Genomic DNA, 18,886 nt, shown 5'->3' with positions numbered 1-18,886 from the left:
TCACAGCAATAGAAGAATAATTAAAACAGGAGTTAGTAACAGGGGGTGGGCTGTTGCTGTGACATGTCTTACCATAGCGTTTTATGTATTTATTATGTTTTTGTCTGTCCGTTGTTTTTGGAGGAAAGCAGAAAACTTGAAGAGGTTGAATGCTGTAAGTGGGGCTTAATTATCCATCTTAGTATGATATTGGAAAACAACAAAGTATAGAACAATGAAGACTATGGAGGTAAAGATCCACTGGTTTCAGAGGTGAACAGTGCTAGCAACTAAGCTAACAACCATTCTTGGTATATTTTAGCAAAGAAGGTATCAGCTTTTTTGCTGTTGTACTAAGAACTAGGATTTTTTGTTTGTTTTGTTTGTTTTTTGGCAGATGAGGTTTCAGTTCAGCCTAGTATTGATTATTGACTGTGTTATGTGGTTATGAGTGAGCTCTTTTATACAGAGCTACAATGAGAAAGAGAAAGCAGGACAAAAAGGAGAAAATAAATAGCACCAGGAAATATAATGGTAGAAGCTTAGTTTACGATGAGAGATAAGGAGAAATGTAACAAAGGTAGTGATAACCTCAAGGCAAGACTCCACCCAGTTATAAGCTCTCAGGTACTGTTCCAACATCATGCTTGCCAGCCTATTGCCATGTTCTCCCCACCACAAGGCTAATGGACTCACCATAACACATTGTAAGCAAGCCTCAAATTATATGCTTCCTTTTATAAGGTTGCCTAGGTTATGATGTTTTATCACAGCAACAGAAAACTAAGACAATTTGCATTTCTCTAATTGTATCTATCACCTACCTCTTCATATAACTTATAATGTATTTTCACAGTTATCTGTGGACATGCCTTACTTCCAACCCTAAAAAAAGTGTAAGTACCTTTGGTTTAAGAAAAATGCCTTATTTCATTATTGTTATTTAAAGGCTATAAAACAGTGGTTCTCAACCTGTGGGTTATGACAGGGACCATCTAACACCACCAGAAAACATTTTCTGACTATCTCAGGAACTGAGACACTGCTCCTCTATCCATCTTCAGGTGGGTCCATCCACATGCAGATACACCCACAAACCAGTACCTGAAACTGTATTAAAAACAGCATATGGAAGGTTGAGAACCACTGTATATTCTCCACAACAAGATCATGACAATGAGAAACGTAATGAAACTGACAAATATAAGTCAAATTTCATCTACTGATAAACTGAATGTATTTACTTCAATTTTTAGATAAAAAACAAAACAGTACATAAATTCTATGACTACAAAGAAAAACTGAGAAAAAGAAAATCAGGAGCAACGACAAATAAAAACACTGAATGGAAATAGAAGGAACCATAATTAGAGAAGCCTATTGAGATCATTTTAATCCAAGGAGAGAAAATAAAGCTTAGAAAAGATAGGAAGTGAAAGAGGATGAGATTACCATTTAAAACCTCAACTTACTGTAAACATTACAATTAAACTACATATTCTCCTGGAGAGATTTAAAAGTGCAAACCACAAAAGAAACACACTTAAAAAGAAAACAGGGATATACAGTGTTAAAGTTATTTTGCAAAACCAGTTAGGCATATATATATATATATATATATATATACACATTTATATATATATAATGCATGTGGCTTGAAACTTGTTTTATTTCCCAACTAAAGGCAAAGTTAAAAATCTTTAAAATGACTATTTTTCTTCACTCTTCTGTTAGATCTTCCTGAGAAAATGTTCATAGTTCAACATAGCCTGAGATAATGAGTTCTTAGAAGAGTAAGCCCAGTCTTATTAATATGTCCTTACTTATACACATACTTCGAATTTTGTTACCTTTGTAAACAGCATGGTGTATAAGTAAATATGTATCTACACAATTTATCTGGTAGTCATTTAATGTCCATTATGAGTTGTCCTTAATTTGCTGTTTTTTCTTCTGCATTGTTCAACTTCATTTCCAACTTTGTCACTTTGTAATTCAGTGTTCCTGCAGCACTTACGAACTTAAGCTTTCTCAAGAATAAAGAAAATGTGTTTTAAAAAATGTTAGTTCCAGGCTGGGGAGATGGCTTGATTGATAAAGTGCTTGTTGTATAAGCATAAAGGCCAGAGTTTGGATGCTCAGCATTAACTAAAAATCTGTCCCTGCTATCATACATTTAATCTTAGCCTTGGGGAAGTAAAGACATGTCTCTAGAGCTTACTGAAGAGGCAGGCTAGTCTTACCCATGAGCTCCAGGTTCAGTAAGAGACTTTGTCTCAAAAAGAAAGGTAGAGAATGATTGAAGAAGGCATTTGATGTTAACTTCTGACTTCCACATGCACTTGCATACATGAATACAATTAAATACACATATAAATATTTATCATATTACAAAATACAAGGATATATAACTATGTAAGCATAGACACCAACTAAGTGGGTAAAAAGCAGATTAGATGCATACAAGTAAAGAACATAACAAAAAACTATTTGTAAGAAACCACTATTATAGGCTGTGTCCAGATAGCATGCATTCAGATCCCATTAGGTATATTGAAAAGGGAAGAAACTGAGGGACAAAGGTAGGCAAACATACTTTTCTCACTGAGGTTCTCCTCACTGCCCCTTGTCCAGCCACCTTGCCCCTGTTTTCAGACTTACTGCTTAAATATTTGATTTTGCAGGAGAAGGAGCAGGCAACTGCTTTAGCTATAATCACATCCTCTTTCAATGTTTACACAAATTTATGAAAACTCAAGCAAATATCCAAAGGAATCATCCCCTTACTCAGATCTTCTGTGTATACAACTTCCCACAGACATGCATGCAAAACTAGCGGATTCCTTAATTAAGGAGACATGAGAACATGATTTTAATAAGTAAATTTAAAAATAAGAGGTAGAATAGATAGTGTAAAAGTACATCCTCCACACCATCTAGATTACTAACAAATAGGAGACTCTGTATTAACCCTTTTCTTTCTACAGCTGGAATAAATATTCAATCTTTCCGAAGAGGGAACGATTTTTACCTCGTGATACTGGAGAAATAAAAAGTAAAGGAAATAATGTCATGTCTCTATCCATAGCACAGTGTTTCCTATTGTGACATTGATGATTTGAAAAGACAAAAGAAAATTGTCTTGCCATTGTATATGTATGGTGCACATGTGTGTCTGTATATTAAGGAAGGGTTATCATCGTAGGAAAATGTGTTCTTAATTTCTTTCTCAAATTAGACAGAGCATAATATATTTTGTGAAACTTAAGCTTATTTCTCTTAGTGAAAATATAATAATGTAAATTTTTCTGGGTACATACTTCATGCATCAAAGGCTACAGCACATGCACACATTTTTCAACTTTTGACTTTTAATTTTCTTTTTCCCAGTATACATCTGAAAGGAAAAAAAAAATCTGAAACTTCCAACTCCTGATGTGATGGTTGGTGGATTTTTATGGGAAGCCTGTGAAGACCTTTGTCCCTTTTCATTCTGGTTCAAAGTGCACCAAGTCCCTGCAGTACAAGAGTGGGGCTATAGAAATGAAACTATTATAACAGCCAGGTTGCTTGGAACTTTTGTTTCTTTATGTCAAAATGTATGGGTGCATGGCTACCTGAAATTAAAAACAGAGTTTTTTATTAATGGTTAGAGGTTTACTTTTTAACTGGAAGATAGGCTAGATCTACATTTAAGGATCTGGTAACTGACTTACTTACCCACCAGAAAAAGACACCTTACCTGTTCAGGGTTTTGTACTATGTATCTACTAATGGTGGTTTGTGGATATGCAGTAATTTTCACTGTTGGAGAATGGAGTTCCTGTGAAGAAAATTTAAATCCATATAACTACATAAAATTATCATTATTTGGTAGCTTGGAGCCATCAATAATAAAGAAAAATTTTCATAATGAACAGTATTTAATTATGTTCATGAACAATGATATATGACTCTATAATTTATTTAACTTTACCATTGAAAGTACTTTTGGAAAGTAGCATTTGTTCAGTGTTGTAAGTAATTGCATTATACTAATTTCTATGTTTACCACAGTTTTAACATTTTATTATGATTATATTATATATTCTTTTCTACTGGAGTTTGGCAAGTAAAAAGTTCACTTGCCTTTAAATGTTACTCAGCCTCTTTAAAATATTTATTTATTTATTTATTTATTTATTTATTTATTTATTATTCATTACAATTTATTTCCTTTGTATCTTGGCTGTTGTCGTCCCACACTCCCTCCCTGTTCTCCCCCTAAGACCCTTCTCTAGTCCACTGATAGAGGGGAGTCCTCATTCCTTTATATCTGACCCTAGCCTATCAGGTCTCATTAGGACTGGCTGCATCATCTTCCTCTGTGTCCTGACAAGGCTGCACCCACTAGGGAGAGGTAATCAAAGAGCCAGCTACTGAGTCCATGTCAGAGACAGCCCCAATCCCCTTATTCGGTAACCCACTGGGAGACTGAGTTGCCTATGGCCTACATCTGAACAGGGGGTATAGGTTCTTTCCACGCATGGTCCTTGGTTAGAGTATCAGTCTCTGCAGGCCCCAATAGGCCCAGATATTTTGGTCTTCTTGTGGAGCTCCTGTCCCCTTTCACTCTTTCTGCCTCCCACTTCTTCCATAACATTTCCCAAGAGGAGTAGACTACTGGAAATAAACAAACTCAGGGCAGAAATCAATAAATTAGAAACAAAGAAAACAGTTCAAAGAATCAATGAAACCAGAGGCTGGTTCTTTGAGAAAATCAACAAGATAGACAAACCTTTAGCCAAACTAACTAAAAGGCAGCAAGATACCATCCAAATCAACAAAATCAGAAATGAAATGTGGGGGAAAACGACAGAGACTGAAGAATCCAATGAATCATTAGGTTTTATTTCAAAAGCCTATGTGTTACAAAATTTGAAAATGTAAATGAAATGGATGATTATTTTTTGTTGGATTCCACTTACCAAAGTTAAATCAAGATCAGGTAAATAAATTAAATAGTCTCATATCTTCTAAGAAAATAAAAGCAGTCGTCAAAAGTTCTCCTCACAAAAAAAGCCCAGGGCCAGATGGTTTCATCACAGAATTTTACCAGTCCCTCAAAGAAGACCTAACTCCAATACTCTTATTGCACAAAATATAAACAGAAAGAACATTAGCATCTTCATTCTATGAGGCCACAGACCAAATCCACACAAAAATCCAACAAAAAAAGAGAGCTTCAGACCTATCCTCCTATGAACATTAACTCAAAAATACTCAATAAAATACTGGCAAACAGAACCTAAGAACACATAAAAGATGTCATCCACTATGACCAAGTAAGCTTAATCCAAGGCATTGCAGGAGTGGTTCAAAATACATGAAATGCATCAATGTAATCTACCATATAAACAAGCTGAAGAAAAAAAATAAAACAACAACAACAACAACAAAAAAACCATGATCATCCCATTAGGTGTCAAAAAAGTATTTAATAAAATCTAACATCTGTTCACCTTTAACGTCTTGGAGAGATCAGGGATACATGGCACATACCTAAACATAGTAAAGGCAATATACAACAAGCCTATAGCCAACATCAAACTACACAGAGAAACACTTAAATTAATCCCACTGAAATGAGGGACAAGGCAAGGCTGCCAACTCTCTCCTTATCTCTTCAACATAGTACCTGAAGTCCTATGTAGAGTAATAAGACAACTAAAGGAGATCAAGAGGATACAAATCAGAAAGGAAGAAATCAAAGTATCACTATTCACACATGATATGATAATATACACAGATGACCCCAAAAATGTTATCAGAGAACTCCTTCAGCTGATAAACACCTTCAGCAAGGTGGCTGGATACAAAATTAATGCAAAAAAAAATATCAAGCCCTCCTGTATTAAAAAAAAAAAAAAAACAACAACTTCAAGTCACTGTAGAAAGAAATTAAAGCTATCAGAAGATGGAAAGATCTCCCATGCTCATGGATCTGTAGGATTAACATAGTGATAATAGCCATCCTACTAAATGAAATCTACAGACTTACTGCAATTTCCATTGAAATACCAACACAATTTCTTATAGACCTTGAAAGAACAATTATCAATTTCATATGGAAAGACAAAAAAAAAAAAAAAGGAATAGCTAAAAGAAAACTGTACAACAACAGATCATCTAGAGGTATCTCCATCCCTGATCTCAAGCTGCACCATCGAACAGCAGTAATAAAAAAATGCATGGTACTGGCATAGAAACATATTGGTGGAACAATGGGATCCAATTGAAGACCAAGAAATAAACCTAAACACCTATAGATACTTGATTTTTGACAAAGAAGCCAAAACCATAAAGTTGAAAAAAAAAAAAAAAGATAGCATCTTCAACCAATGGTGCTGGTATAACTGGAATTCTCCATGTAAAATTTGCAAATAGATCCATATTTATCACCCTGCACAAAAGTAGAGTCCAAGTAGATAAAAGACCTCAACATAAAACCAGACATACTAAACCTGTTAGACAAAAAAGTGGGGAAGCGCTTTGACCTTATTAGCACAGGGGAAAACTTCCTGAACAAAACCCCAACAATATAGGCTCTAAGATCAACAGTCAATGAATGAGACCTCATGAAACTGAAAAGCAAAGGACATTGTAGTTAGAACAAAATGAAAACCTACAGACCAAGAAAGCATCTTCACCAATCCTATGTCTGACAGGATTAGATAAATAAATAAATAAATAAATAAATAAATAAATAAATATTTTAAAGAGGCCGAGTAACATTTAAAGGCAAGTGAACTTTTTACTTGCCAAACTCCAGTAGAAATGTCTAATGTCTAGAATATATAAAGAACCCAAGAAGTTAAACACCAAGTAATCCAATTTAAAAATGGGGTCAGAGATAAACAGAGTTTTCTCAACAGAGGATTGAAAATGGCAGAGAACCATTTAAAAAATGCTCAGCATCTTTAGTGATCAGAGAAATACAAATCAAAATGACCCTGATATTTCATCCCTCAGAATATCTAAGATCAAAAACCCAAGTGACAATACATGCTGGAGAGGATGTGGAGAAAGGGGAACCCTCCCTCATTGCTGGTGGGAATGTAACCTTGTACAACCATTCTAGAAATCAATCTGACACTTGCTCAGAAAATTAGAAATAGTGCTGCCTCAAGATCCAGCTATACCACTCCTGGGCATATATTTGAAATATGCTCAACTATACATCAAGGACATTTGCTCACCTATGTTTGTAGCAGCTTTATTTGTAATAGCCAGAATCTGGAAACCACCTAGATGGCCCTCAACAGAGGAAAGGATACAGAAATTGTAGTACATTTACACAATGGAACACTACTCAGCAATTAAAAACAAAGACATCATGAGATTTGAAGGCAAATGGATGGAACAAAAAACGATCATCCTGAGTGAGCTAACCCAAAAGCAAAAAGACACACATGGTATATGATCAATTACAAGTTGATATTAGATATATAATATAAGATAAGCATACAAAAATCTATAGTCCTAAAGAAGCTAAAAAACAAGGAGGACCCTAGTGAAGATACTTAATCCTCATTCAGAAGAGCAAACTGTATAAACATTGGAAGTGGAAGAAGAGAAGGAAAAAAAGAGAGGAGCCTACCAGAGAGGGTCTCTGAAAGACTCTAAACCAGCAGGGTGTCAAAGCTGATGCTGAGACTTATTGCCAAATTTTGGGAAGAATGCTACTCTACCTCTTAAGATTGATTAATTCATGTGACCCACTGACTCAATAAATACTTTACAAACAAAAATAATTGCAGTGTTTTTTTTAAATAAAATATCAAAAATTAGTATTTCCAAGATTTCAGTTCCTAACTCATTTTTAAATTTTCATACTAGGGATATGTTAGATTAAAGGAAAATTGCTTAAATGACATGAAAAGAAATTAAATGAAGTACAATATTTTCCCTCTTAGTGTGCTTCTTCTCTCACTTTGGAGCCTTGTTGCTCCTTGTCTATGTGTCTAAGTTTCCTAGAGTCTTCTGAAGTCATCTGAACCATCTAAGGCACAAGCAGAAATGCTACTGTTTATGGAAGTTGAATAGAATCATATCATGTTATTTCTGTGTTATTTTAAATTCTCTTAAAAAGTAAGCCTTAGAATTGCCCTAAAATTTCTCACTTGCCTCCCTCCTTCTTACCCAGTCTAGAGTAAGAGAATGTGGACATTGAAACTCTAGCAAGGTGCCTTGAATATACATAATATTTGGTTTAAGGTGGGTTTCTCTACAGGGGTATTTATTTTTAAGAAATTCATGTTGAAATTCTCTTTCCTTAGGGGAACCCTCCTCCACTGCTGGTGGGAATGTAAACTGGTACAACCACTTTGGAAGTCAATCTGGCGCTTTCTCAGATAATTAGGAATAGTGCTTCCTCAAGACCCAGCTATACCACTACTAGGCATATACCCAAAATTTGCTAAAGTACACATCAAGGACATTTGCTCAACCATGTTTGTAGCAGCTTTATTTGTAATAGCCAGAACCTGGAAACAACCCAAATGTCCCTCAACGGAGGAATGGATACAGAAATTGTGGTATTTTTACACAATGGAATACTACTCAGCAATCAAAAATGAGGAAATCATGAAATTTGCAGGGAAATGGTAGGATCTAGAAAAGATCATTCTGAGTGAGGTATCTCAGAAGGAGAAAGACACACACAGTATATACTCACTCAAGTCCTATAAGATAAGATAAACACAATGAAATCTATACACCTAAAGAAGATAAACAAGAAAGAGGACCTGGGGTAAGATGATCAATCCTCACTTAGAAAGACAAATGGGAGGTGCATTGTACAAAGGAGAAAACAAGTAACAGGACAGGAGCCTGCCTCAGAGGGCCCCTGAAAAATTCTACCTAGCACTGTATCAAAGCAGATACTAAGACTCATAACCAAACCTTCAGCAGAGTGCAGAGAATCATAAGAAAGAAGGGGGAGTTTGTATGACGTGGAAAGGATAGGATCTCCACAAGGACCAAATATATTTGGGCACAGGGGTCTTTTCTGAGACTGACACTCCACCAAGGACCATGTATGGATATAACCTAGAACCTCTGCTCGGATGAAAACCGTGATAGCTCAGTAACCAATTGGTTTCACATATTAAGGGGAACAGGGACTATTTCTGACATGAACTCAATGGTAGGCTCTTTGACCTCCCCACCCCCCAAGGAAGGAGCAGTTCTGCTAGGCCACAGAGGAGGACTTTGCAGCCAGTCCTGAAAATACCTGATAAAATCAGGTATAATAAATAAATAAATCAGATATATAAATAGATAAATCAGATATAAAAAATATCTGATACAGTCAGATGAAAGGGAGGAGGTCCTGCCCAATCAGTGGACTTGGACAGGGGCAGGGAGGAGATGAGGGAGGAAGGGAAGGTTTGGGAGGGAATGAGGGAATGGGATACAGCTGGGATACAGAGTTAATAAAATGAAACTAATAATAATAAAATAAAAAATAAAAATAAGTTAAGCAAACAAACAAACAAACAAACAAGAAATTCCCTTTCCTTTAACTTGATAATGTTGTTTCTTTCTAGACTTTTTCAGAGTGATTAATTTTGCAATGGAATGTTTTAATAAAAAGTTAAGCTTAAATAAAATTTATTAAATAAGTTCTATATTAAAACTATCCATGGTACAAGATTGTAGAGACTAGCACATACTGTATCTGAGGGGTAGAAGATCCTAAACTCTGAAACTTCTGAGTGAAGGGACAGCTGAAGCCAGAACATTGACATTGAGGCTCCCTGGGTAAGAGGGGACAACCTGTGAGCTGGGACAGGTTGGATACCGGTCTGCTGTGGAGGTCTCCAGGGTCAGAGAATGGGGAACATTCTACTCCCTGCACTTTGCCCTGAGCATGAGCCTCAATGCTCAGTGACTGAGACAGCAGAAGTAGCAGCAGGATGGAGCGCCCTGCTCTGCAGCCAAACAGTGAACACCACTGACACATCTCCTACACTTTCATTTGCAGCTGCTAGACCAAATATGAGAGTAGAGAACCAGAGAGGGGGGAGACCCCTGTGGTTTCTGCAAGGCTGGCAAGCCAGAAAGTGAGCCTTCAGGTAAGTGCTTGCAGAGCCCAAGATACATTTACACTAGCAGCCAAACATCAGATCCATCCCACCCACACCCCCAGTGTGGGCAACATAGGGACCCCTAGGATAACATTCTCAACACTGAAGCCCCTGTTCTGTGGGTGTCCCAGTGGAGTCCAGGCAAACAATTCCTGGAATGAAGGTAGTACCACCCAGACATATATGAATGCCTGGAGGACAGTGTGAGAGGCCTGTAGGCCACTGAGGCATTCAGGGCATCTGCATCTGCATATTCAGCCTGTGAACAGCACCAGCACCCCCACCTTTGCTTACACTCCACCCTTCAAGGTATCTACACTCTCTAGCACCTAGTCCTTCAAGGCACTCTTCCAACCACCCTCCTGTCCTTGTGCAATTCACCTGCAAGCTTCCTCCTTTAGCTGCAGCTGAAAAAAACCCAATATCCACTCTTGAACCAGTGGACCTCTCTCCTCTTCCTGAAGAATACTCCAGACTCCAGAGACATAGGGAACCAGTCTGCAGTACAGGCTCCAGGAACAAACAGTGAAGGATAAGCTGGTGGCTAGAGGCCAACATAAGAACACATCTAAGAAAAATCAAGACATCATGGCTTCAACCAACAACCACAAAAATCAATGGATACTTCAATTCATCAGAAATGCAGGAAAATGATTTCAAATCTATGCTTACCCGGTTATTAGAGGCACAAAAAGAGGAAATGAACAAAGCTCTAAAAAAATACAGGCAAATACAGCCAAACGAATAGAGGCACAAGTAGAGGCACATATAGAGGCAGATAGAGAGGAAACAAACAAAAACTAGAGGCCATAATGAACAGACATGAATCCAAATACAAACAGATGAAGGAAATGATGCAAAACATGAAAACAGAATTAGAATCAATAAAGAAAACACACACAGAGAAACTCCTGGAGATGGATAACCTAGCAAAAATATCAGAAACCACAGAGGTAAGTGTCACCAACAGAATTCAAGATATGGAAGAGAGAATCTCAGGAACTAAAGCACAATTGAAGAAATCAATACATCTCTCAAAAAAGACAAAAAATCAAAAAAAGTTCTGGCACAAAATATCCAAGAAATCAAGGATACCATGAAAAGACAAAAACCAAAAATAATAGGAATAGATGAAAAGGAAGATTCCAGGCTCCAAGGTTTAGAAAACATTTTCAAGAAAATCATAGAGGAAATATTTTCCAATTAAAGAAAGAGACTTCCATAAATGTAAAAGAGCCCCACAGAACACTAGAGTAGACCAGAAAACCAACTTCTCATGTCACATAATAGTCCAAACACTAAGAACAAAGAAATACTATTAAAAGCAATCAGGGAAAAAGTCCAAGTAACATGCAAAGGTAGACCTATCAAAATCATGCCAGACTTCTCAAAAGAAACTACGAAAGCCAGAAGGGCCTAGGAAGATGTCATGCTGACTCTAAGAGACCACAGATGCCAACCCAGAATGCAGACTCTAAGAGAGCACAGATGCCAACCCAGACTGCTATACCCAGCAAAGGTTTCAATCAACACTGATGGAGAAAACAAAATATTTCATGACAAAACTAAACTTAAACAAGATCTACACAGCCACCCCAGCTCTACAGAAGATTCTAGAAGGAAAACTCCTGTCTAACAAAAACAACTACACCCAAGAAAACACAGGACATAGACAACTTCACAAAAGAAAAGAAAACAAGCACAGAAACATATTATCACCACCAACTCCACAATAAAAGGAACTAACATTCATTGGTCACTATTATCTATCAACATCAATGGACTCAACTCTCCAATAATAAGACACAGACTAACAGAAAGTTTTCAGAAACAGGATCTAGTATTCTGTTGCATCCAAGAAACACATCTCTACAACTAAAATAAAACACTACCTCAGAGGAAAGAGCTGGAAAAAGGCTTCTCAAGCAAACAGACCCAGAAAACAAGCTGGAGTAGCCTTCCCAATATTTAATAAAATAGACTTTCAACCAAAATTAATAAAAAAAGATGAGAAGGAACACTTCATTCTCATCAAATGAAAATTCTACCAGAAGGATATCACAGTCCTGAACTAGTATGTGCCAAATAAAGAGAGCACCTGCATTTGTAAATGAAACATTATTTTTGTTATTTTTCTTTCCTTTTTTATTATTATCACTTATTACAATGTATTCATTTTGTATTCCGGCTATAGCTCCCTCCCTGGTCTCCTCCCACTTCCATCCCCCTCACTTTTCTCCCCATATGCCTCTCCCCTAGTCCACTGACAGGGGAGGTCCTTTCCTTATTCTATTTGACCCTAGCCTATCAGGTCTCATCAGGACTGGCTGCATTGTCTTTTGCTGTGGACTGGCAAGGCTACACCCCTGATGGGGAGGTGATTAGGGAGCCTGGCACTGAGTTTATGTCAGGGGAAGTCCTTGCTCCCCGACTGGGGACCCCCAACTGGAGACTGAGTCTATGGGGTACAACTGACCTGGGAGTTTAGTTCCTGTCCATGCATGGTCCTTGGTTGGGGTATCATTCTTTCCAGGGCTACCAGGGCTAGGGTTCTATGACTCTGTTGGTCTCCTTTTGGAGATCCTGTCACCTCAAGATCTTTCTGTCTCTCCCTTCTTTCATAAGACTTCTGCACTCTGCCCAAAGTTGGCCTATGATTCTCAACATCAGCTTTGATACTTCCATCAGTAGTCTTTCACAGGTCCTCTGTAGTAGGCTCCTGTCCTGTTGCCTGACTTCTTCTGCTTCTGATATCTATCACATTTGTCCTTCTAAATGAGGAATGAGCATCTAACCATGGGTCATTCTTGTTGTTTAGCTTCTTTGGAAGTATAAATTTTAATATGTTTATCCTGTATTATGTGGCTAATAACCACTTATGATTAAGCATGTACCATGTGTGTCTTTAGGGTTCTGGGTTACCTCAATCAAGATGATCTTTTCTAGTTCCCACCATTTGCCTGAAAATTTCATGATTTCCTTTTTTTAATAGCTGAGTAGTATTCCATTGTGTAAATGTACTACAATTTCTGTATCCTCTCCTCTGTTGAGGGACATCTAGGTTGTTTCCAGATGCTGGTTATTACTAATAGAGTTGCAACAAACATAGTTGAACATATGTCAGTGTTGTGTACTTGAGCATATTTTGGATATATGCCTAGGAGTGTTATAGTTGGATCTTGAGGCAGCACTATTTCTAATTGTCTGAGAAAGTGCCAGATTGATTTCCAAAGTGGCTGTACAAGTTTACATTCCCACCAGTGATGGAGAAGGATTTCCCTTTTTTCACATCCTTTCCAGCATGTGTTGTCACTTGTGTTTTGGATCCCAGCCATTCTGAGGGTTGTAAGGTAATATCTCAGGGTCATTTTCATTTCTATCTTCTTAATGACTAAAAACATTGAGCATTTATTTAAGGGTTTCTCTGTCATTTGATATTCTTCTATTGAGTATTTTCTGTTTAGCTCTGTACCCCATTTTTCAATTGTTTCTTTTTAACTTGTTATGTTCTTTAAATATTCTGGATATAAAACCTCTATCAGATAAAAGGTGGGTGAAGATCCTTTCCCAAGCTATTGGCTGTCATTTTGTTATGAAGAGAGCGTCCTTTGCTTTACAGAAGCTTTTCAGTTTCATGAGGTCACATTTATTAATTGTTGATCTTAGAGCCTGTGCTCTTGGTGTTCTATTCAGGAAGTTGTCTCTTGTGCCAATGAGTTCAAGGCTCTTCCCCACTTTTTCTTCTACTGTGTCTGGTTTTATGTTGAGGTCTTTGATCCACTTGGACTTTAGCTGTGTGCAGGGTGATAAATATGGATTTATTTGTATTTTTCTACATGTAGACATCCAGTTAGACCAACAGCATTTGTTGAAGATGCTGTCTTTTTTTCCATTGTGGGGTTTTGGCTTCTTTGTCAAAAGTCAAGTATCTGTAGGTGTGTCAGTTTATTTCCAGGTCTTCGATTGGATTCCATTCATCCACCATTCTTTTTCTCTGCCAGTATCATGCAGTTTTTATTACTATTGCTCTAGAGTACAGCTTGAGATCAAGGATGGAGATACCTCCAGAAGATGTGTTATTGTACAGGATTGTTTTAGCAATCCTAGGCTTTTTGTTTTTCCATTTGAAATTGAGAATTGTTCTTTCAAGTTCTGTAAAGAATTGTGCTGGCATTTTGATGAAAATTGCATTTTATCTCTAGCTTTCTTTTGGTAGATCTTTCAATCTTCTGATGTTTTCTTTAATTTCTTTCTTCAGAGACTTAAAGTTTTTTTTTTTTCTTTTTCATACAGGTCTTTTACATGCATGGTTAGAGTCACAACAATGTACTTTATGTTATTTGTGGCTATTGTAAATGGTGCTGTTTCCATAATTTCTTTCTCAACCCTTTTGTCTTTTGTATTAGTAGGGAGGGCTGCTAATTTTTTTGAGTTAATTTTTTATCAAGCCACTTTGTTGAAGGTGTTATCAGGTGCAGGAGTTCCCAAATAGAACTTTTGGGGTCACTCATGTATACTGTCATATCATTTTTGAATAGTGATACTTTGACTTCTTCCTTTAAAATGTGTGTTCCTTTGATCTTCTTTAGTTGTCTTACTGCTCTAGCTAGGACTTCAAGTACTATGCTGAAGAGATATTGGGAGAGTGAGCAGCTTTGCCTTGTCTTTATTTCAGTGGAATTGTTTTACGTTTCTCTCTGTTTAGTTTGATGTTAACCATAAGTTTGCTGCATATTGCCTTTATTATGTTTAGGCATGTGCCTTGTTTCCCTGATTTCTCTAAGACTTTCAACATGAATCAGTGTTGGATTTTGTCAAATGCTTTTTCAACATCTAAGGAGATGATCGTGGTTTTTATCCTTCTGTTTGTTTATGTGGTGGATTACACTGATGGATTTTCATGTATTGAAATACCACTGCATACCTGAGATGAAGCCTACTTGGTCATGGTGGATAATAACTTTTATGTGTTCTTGGATTCAGTTTGCCAGTATTTTATTGAGTATTTTTACATCAATGTTCATAAGAGAGATAGATCTGAAATTCTCCCTTTTGTTGGGTATTCCTGTGGTTTAGGTGTCAAGATTACTATGGCCCCATAGAAGGAATTTTGTAATGTTCCTTCTGTTTCTATTTTGTGAAATCATTTAAAGAATATTGGTGTCTGCTCTTCTTTGAATGTCTGGTACAATTCTGAACTGAATCCATCTGGCCCTGGGCTTATTTTGGATGGGAGTCTTTTGATGACTGCTTTTATTTCCTTCGGGGATATAGGATTATTTAATTTATTTATCTGGTCTTGATTCCGCTTTGATAAATGGAATGTATCGAGCAAATTGTCCATTTCATTTAGATTTTCAAATTTTGTGGCATATAGTCTTTTGAAGCAAGACCTCATGATTGTTTGTATTTCCTCAGTGCCTGTTTTTATGTCCCCCTCTTCATTTATGATATTGTTGATTTGGATAGTGTCTCTCTGACTTTTAGTTAGTTTGACTAAGGGTTTGTCTATCTTGCTGATTTTCTAAAAGAACCAGCTCTTGGTTGCATTGATTCTTTGATATGTTTTCTTTGTTTCCGATTTATTGATTTTTTTCTCTGAGTTTGATTATTTCCAACTGTTTATTCCTCTTGGATGGGATCCAGGGCTTTCAGGTGTGCTGTTAAGTTGCTTGTATGAGATGTCTCAAACTTCTTTCTGAAGGCAATTAGTGGTATGAACTTTCCTCTTAGTACTGCTTTCATTGTGTCTCATAAATTTGGATAATTTTTGCCTTCATTTTCATTGAATTTTAGGAAGTCTTCATTTTTTTTAACTTCTTCCCTGATCTAGCTATTGTTGAGTAGATAGTTGTTTAGTTTCCATTCACGTGTAGGATTTTTGTTATTTCCATTGTTGTTGAGGTCTTGTTTTAGGCCAGGTGGTCTGATAAAATACAAGGAATTATTTCAATCTTGTTGTCTCTGTTGATGTTTGTTTTGTGTCCGATGATATGGTCCATTTTTGAGAAGGTTCCATGGGGTGCAGTGAAGAAGGTATACTCTTGAGTTTTGGTGAAAGGTTTTATAGACATTTAGTAGGTCCATTTGTCAGCTCCAAGATGGTGGCAACCAGTGTGCATAGTATCTGAAGAGCAGAAAATCTTAAACTCCAAAACTGGTGAGTGGATGGGCAGCTGAAACCAAAGCATCTACTTTGAGGTTTCCATAATCAAAGAGGACAACCTGTGAACTTGGACAAATTGGATCTAGCCCCTCCTTCACCGCATCAATGTCTCTACCGTCTGAGAGTGGTAAACTATGGGCTGCACCCTCATGCTGGGAGCATATAACCACAGGTAAGGGGTGCCTCCTTACTCTAAAGGCCAAGTGGGGACCCAAATCTGAGAGTAGAAAACTGTGGGCTCTCTGAGCTTACCCCTTATGCCACAAGTGAGTTTGATGGCCCTCTTAGCTTCTCACACAGCCCTGCCAGTGAGTGCTTCTGCAAGAGAATACATACAGAGCCCCGGATCCTGGGTCTCTCTATGCTAGAAGCCAGACATCAGAGCCTTCCCACGAACACCCCTGCTGTGGGCAACATAGGTTGCTACAGCATTCTCACTGTCTAAGCTCCTGTTCTGTGGGCCTCCCAGTGGAATCTAGCCAAACAATATCTGGAAACAAGATGTTGCAAACCAGACAGACCTGAGTGCCTGGAAGACAGTGGGCCACTGGGTCATTCAGGGCACCTTTGCATACGAAACCTTGCCTGCACCACAACAAACTGTGCTGGCTTGCACTTCTCCCTCACACTCTACCTTCCAGGCAGGCACACCTTCACATACAGTCCTGCACTTGCACACTCATGCCTGAGACCTTCCTCCCCTAGCTCCATCTGAAACACCAACATCCACTCTTGAAACAGTAGACCTCTCTTATCTTCCTGAATACCCCAGACTCCAGAGACAGAGGCACCCCATGTGCAGTACAGGCTCATGGAAAAAAACAGCAAAGGCTGCTGCCCATCAGATGGCTAGAAGCAGGCATAAGAATACATTCAACAAAACTCCGGACACCATGGCTTCAACGGCGACCCCTAAAATCTATGTATATTTTAACTCATCAGAATCACAAGAAAATGATTTCAAAGCTATGCTTATTGAGTTATTAGTGTCACATAAAGAGGAAATTAGCAAAACTCTCAAAGAAATAGCCACACAAATAAAGGCACATAAAGAGGAAACAAATAAAAAAGAAATAAATGCTATCATGGAATGACAGGAATCCACATTCAAACGGATGAAGGAAATGGTGCAAGACATGAAAACAGAATTAGAATTAGTAAAGAAAACACAAACAGAGAAAACCCTGGAGCTTAGAGAAAAGATCAGGAACCACAAAGGTAAACATCACAAACAGAATACAAGAGATGGAAGAGAGAATCTCTGGAGCTGAAGATACACTTGCAGAAATTGATACTTCTCTCAAAGAAAAAGTGAAATCAGAAAAGTTCCAAACACAAGACATCCAAGAAATAAAGGATGCCATGAAAAGACAAAATCTAAGAATAACAGGAATAGAATAAAAAGAAGATTCTAGACTCCAAAGTTCAGAAAATATTTTCAAGAAAATCATAGAAAAAATTTTCCAACTTACAGAAAGAGATGTCCATAAACATACTAGAATATCAAATAGACTAGATCAGAAAATCAACTTCTCATGCCACCCTCCTCATGTGCTCTACCATAGAGGGCATCTGAATGACTCTACCCAACAGGGTATCAAAGCAGATGCTGAGACTCATAGCCAAACTTTGGGCAGAGTGCCTGGAATCTTATGCAAGAAGGAGGAGACAGAAAGTCCTGGACTGGACAGGAGCTCCACAGGAGAGCAACACAGCCAAAAATTTGGTCCCAGAGTTCTTTTTTGAGACTGATACTCCAACTGAGTACCATGCACAATGAAACCTAGAACACCTACACAGATATAATGCATGGGAGCTCTGTCTCCAAGTGGGTTCCCTACAAAGGGGAACAGGGGCTTTCTCAGACATAAATTCAGTGCCTGGTTAGTTGCTCACCGCCCCTTGAGGGGGAGCTGCCTTACCAGGCTACAAGGGAAGACAATGCAGCCAATCCCGATGAGACCTCATAGGGTAGGGTCATATGGAATGGGAGGAGGACCTCTCCTATCAGTGGGGTTGGGGAGTGGCATGGGAGAAGAGGAAGGAAGTGTTGGATTGTTAAAGAGGGAGGGAGGGAGCTATTGCTAGGTTACAAAGTGAATAAATTGTAATAAATAAAAGAATGAAAATAAATAAATATTATAAAAAACTATTCACAATGCTCATTTCTTCAATTTATTTTCTCTTGGAGACATGGGATCTGATTGCAAATCAAATGACTATGGTTTCCAGGCTCTTTGGGTTTTTGTTTTGTTTTGTTTTGTTTTCTGTTGTTCCCATCTACCTGCCCATCTGGCTGCTAGGAGTATTTCCAAGGATATGGGAAGTCTCCATAAATTTCAAGGATAACACCATATGACAAACCATATGGTATTTTGCATACCCCTAAGGTATTCAATAAAAAATTATGCAGTATATGCAAATTTGCACTTAACAAGTGGGTGTGACCAATCAGCATCACTGTGCTTGTGTCGAAAAATCAGAGAATGTATCTCCACACCTCCTCTTGGTCTATTATTGCTCGCTTCTTGGGACAGTTTGATGTAGTTATCATCTAAAGAAATCTCTTTATGTTTCTGTCTATTGTTAGAAGCTGGACCTGAGTGCACAT

General features: G+C 37.7%; 1 protein-coding gene across 2 annotated transcripts in view; it reads right to left on the bottom strand.

The window, feature by feature from the left end:
* Pof1b (POF1B actin binding protein) overlaps nt 1-18,886 on the bottom strand; it is a 101,461-nt gene that overhangs the window by 58,183 nt on the left and 24,392 nt on the right. For both annotated transcript variants that reach the window (XM_060374867.1, XM_060374866.1), the window contains exon 4: nt 3,722-3,802. In XM_060374867.1, the coding sequence (XP_060230850.1) occupies nt 3,722-3,802 (81 nt within the window). The remainder of the gene's footprint in view (nt 1-3,721; nt 3,803-18,886) is intronic.

The sequence above is a fragment of the Meriones unguiculatus genome, chromosome X (genome assembly GCF_030254825.1).
Source record: "Meriones unguiculatus strain TT.TT164.6M chromosome X, Bangor_MerUng_6.1, whole genome shotgun sequence".
NCBI lineage: Eukaryota > Metazoa > Chordata > Mammalia > Rodentia > Muridae > Meriones > Meriones unguiculatus.
This window is presented reverse-complemented; position numbering and strand designations above follow the sequence as displayed.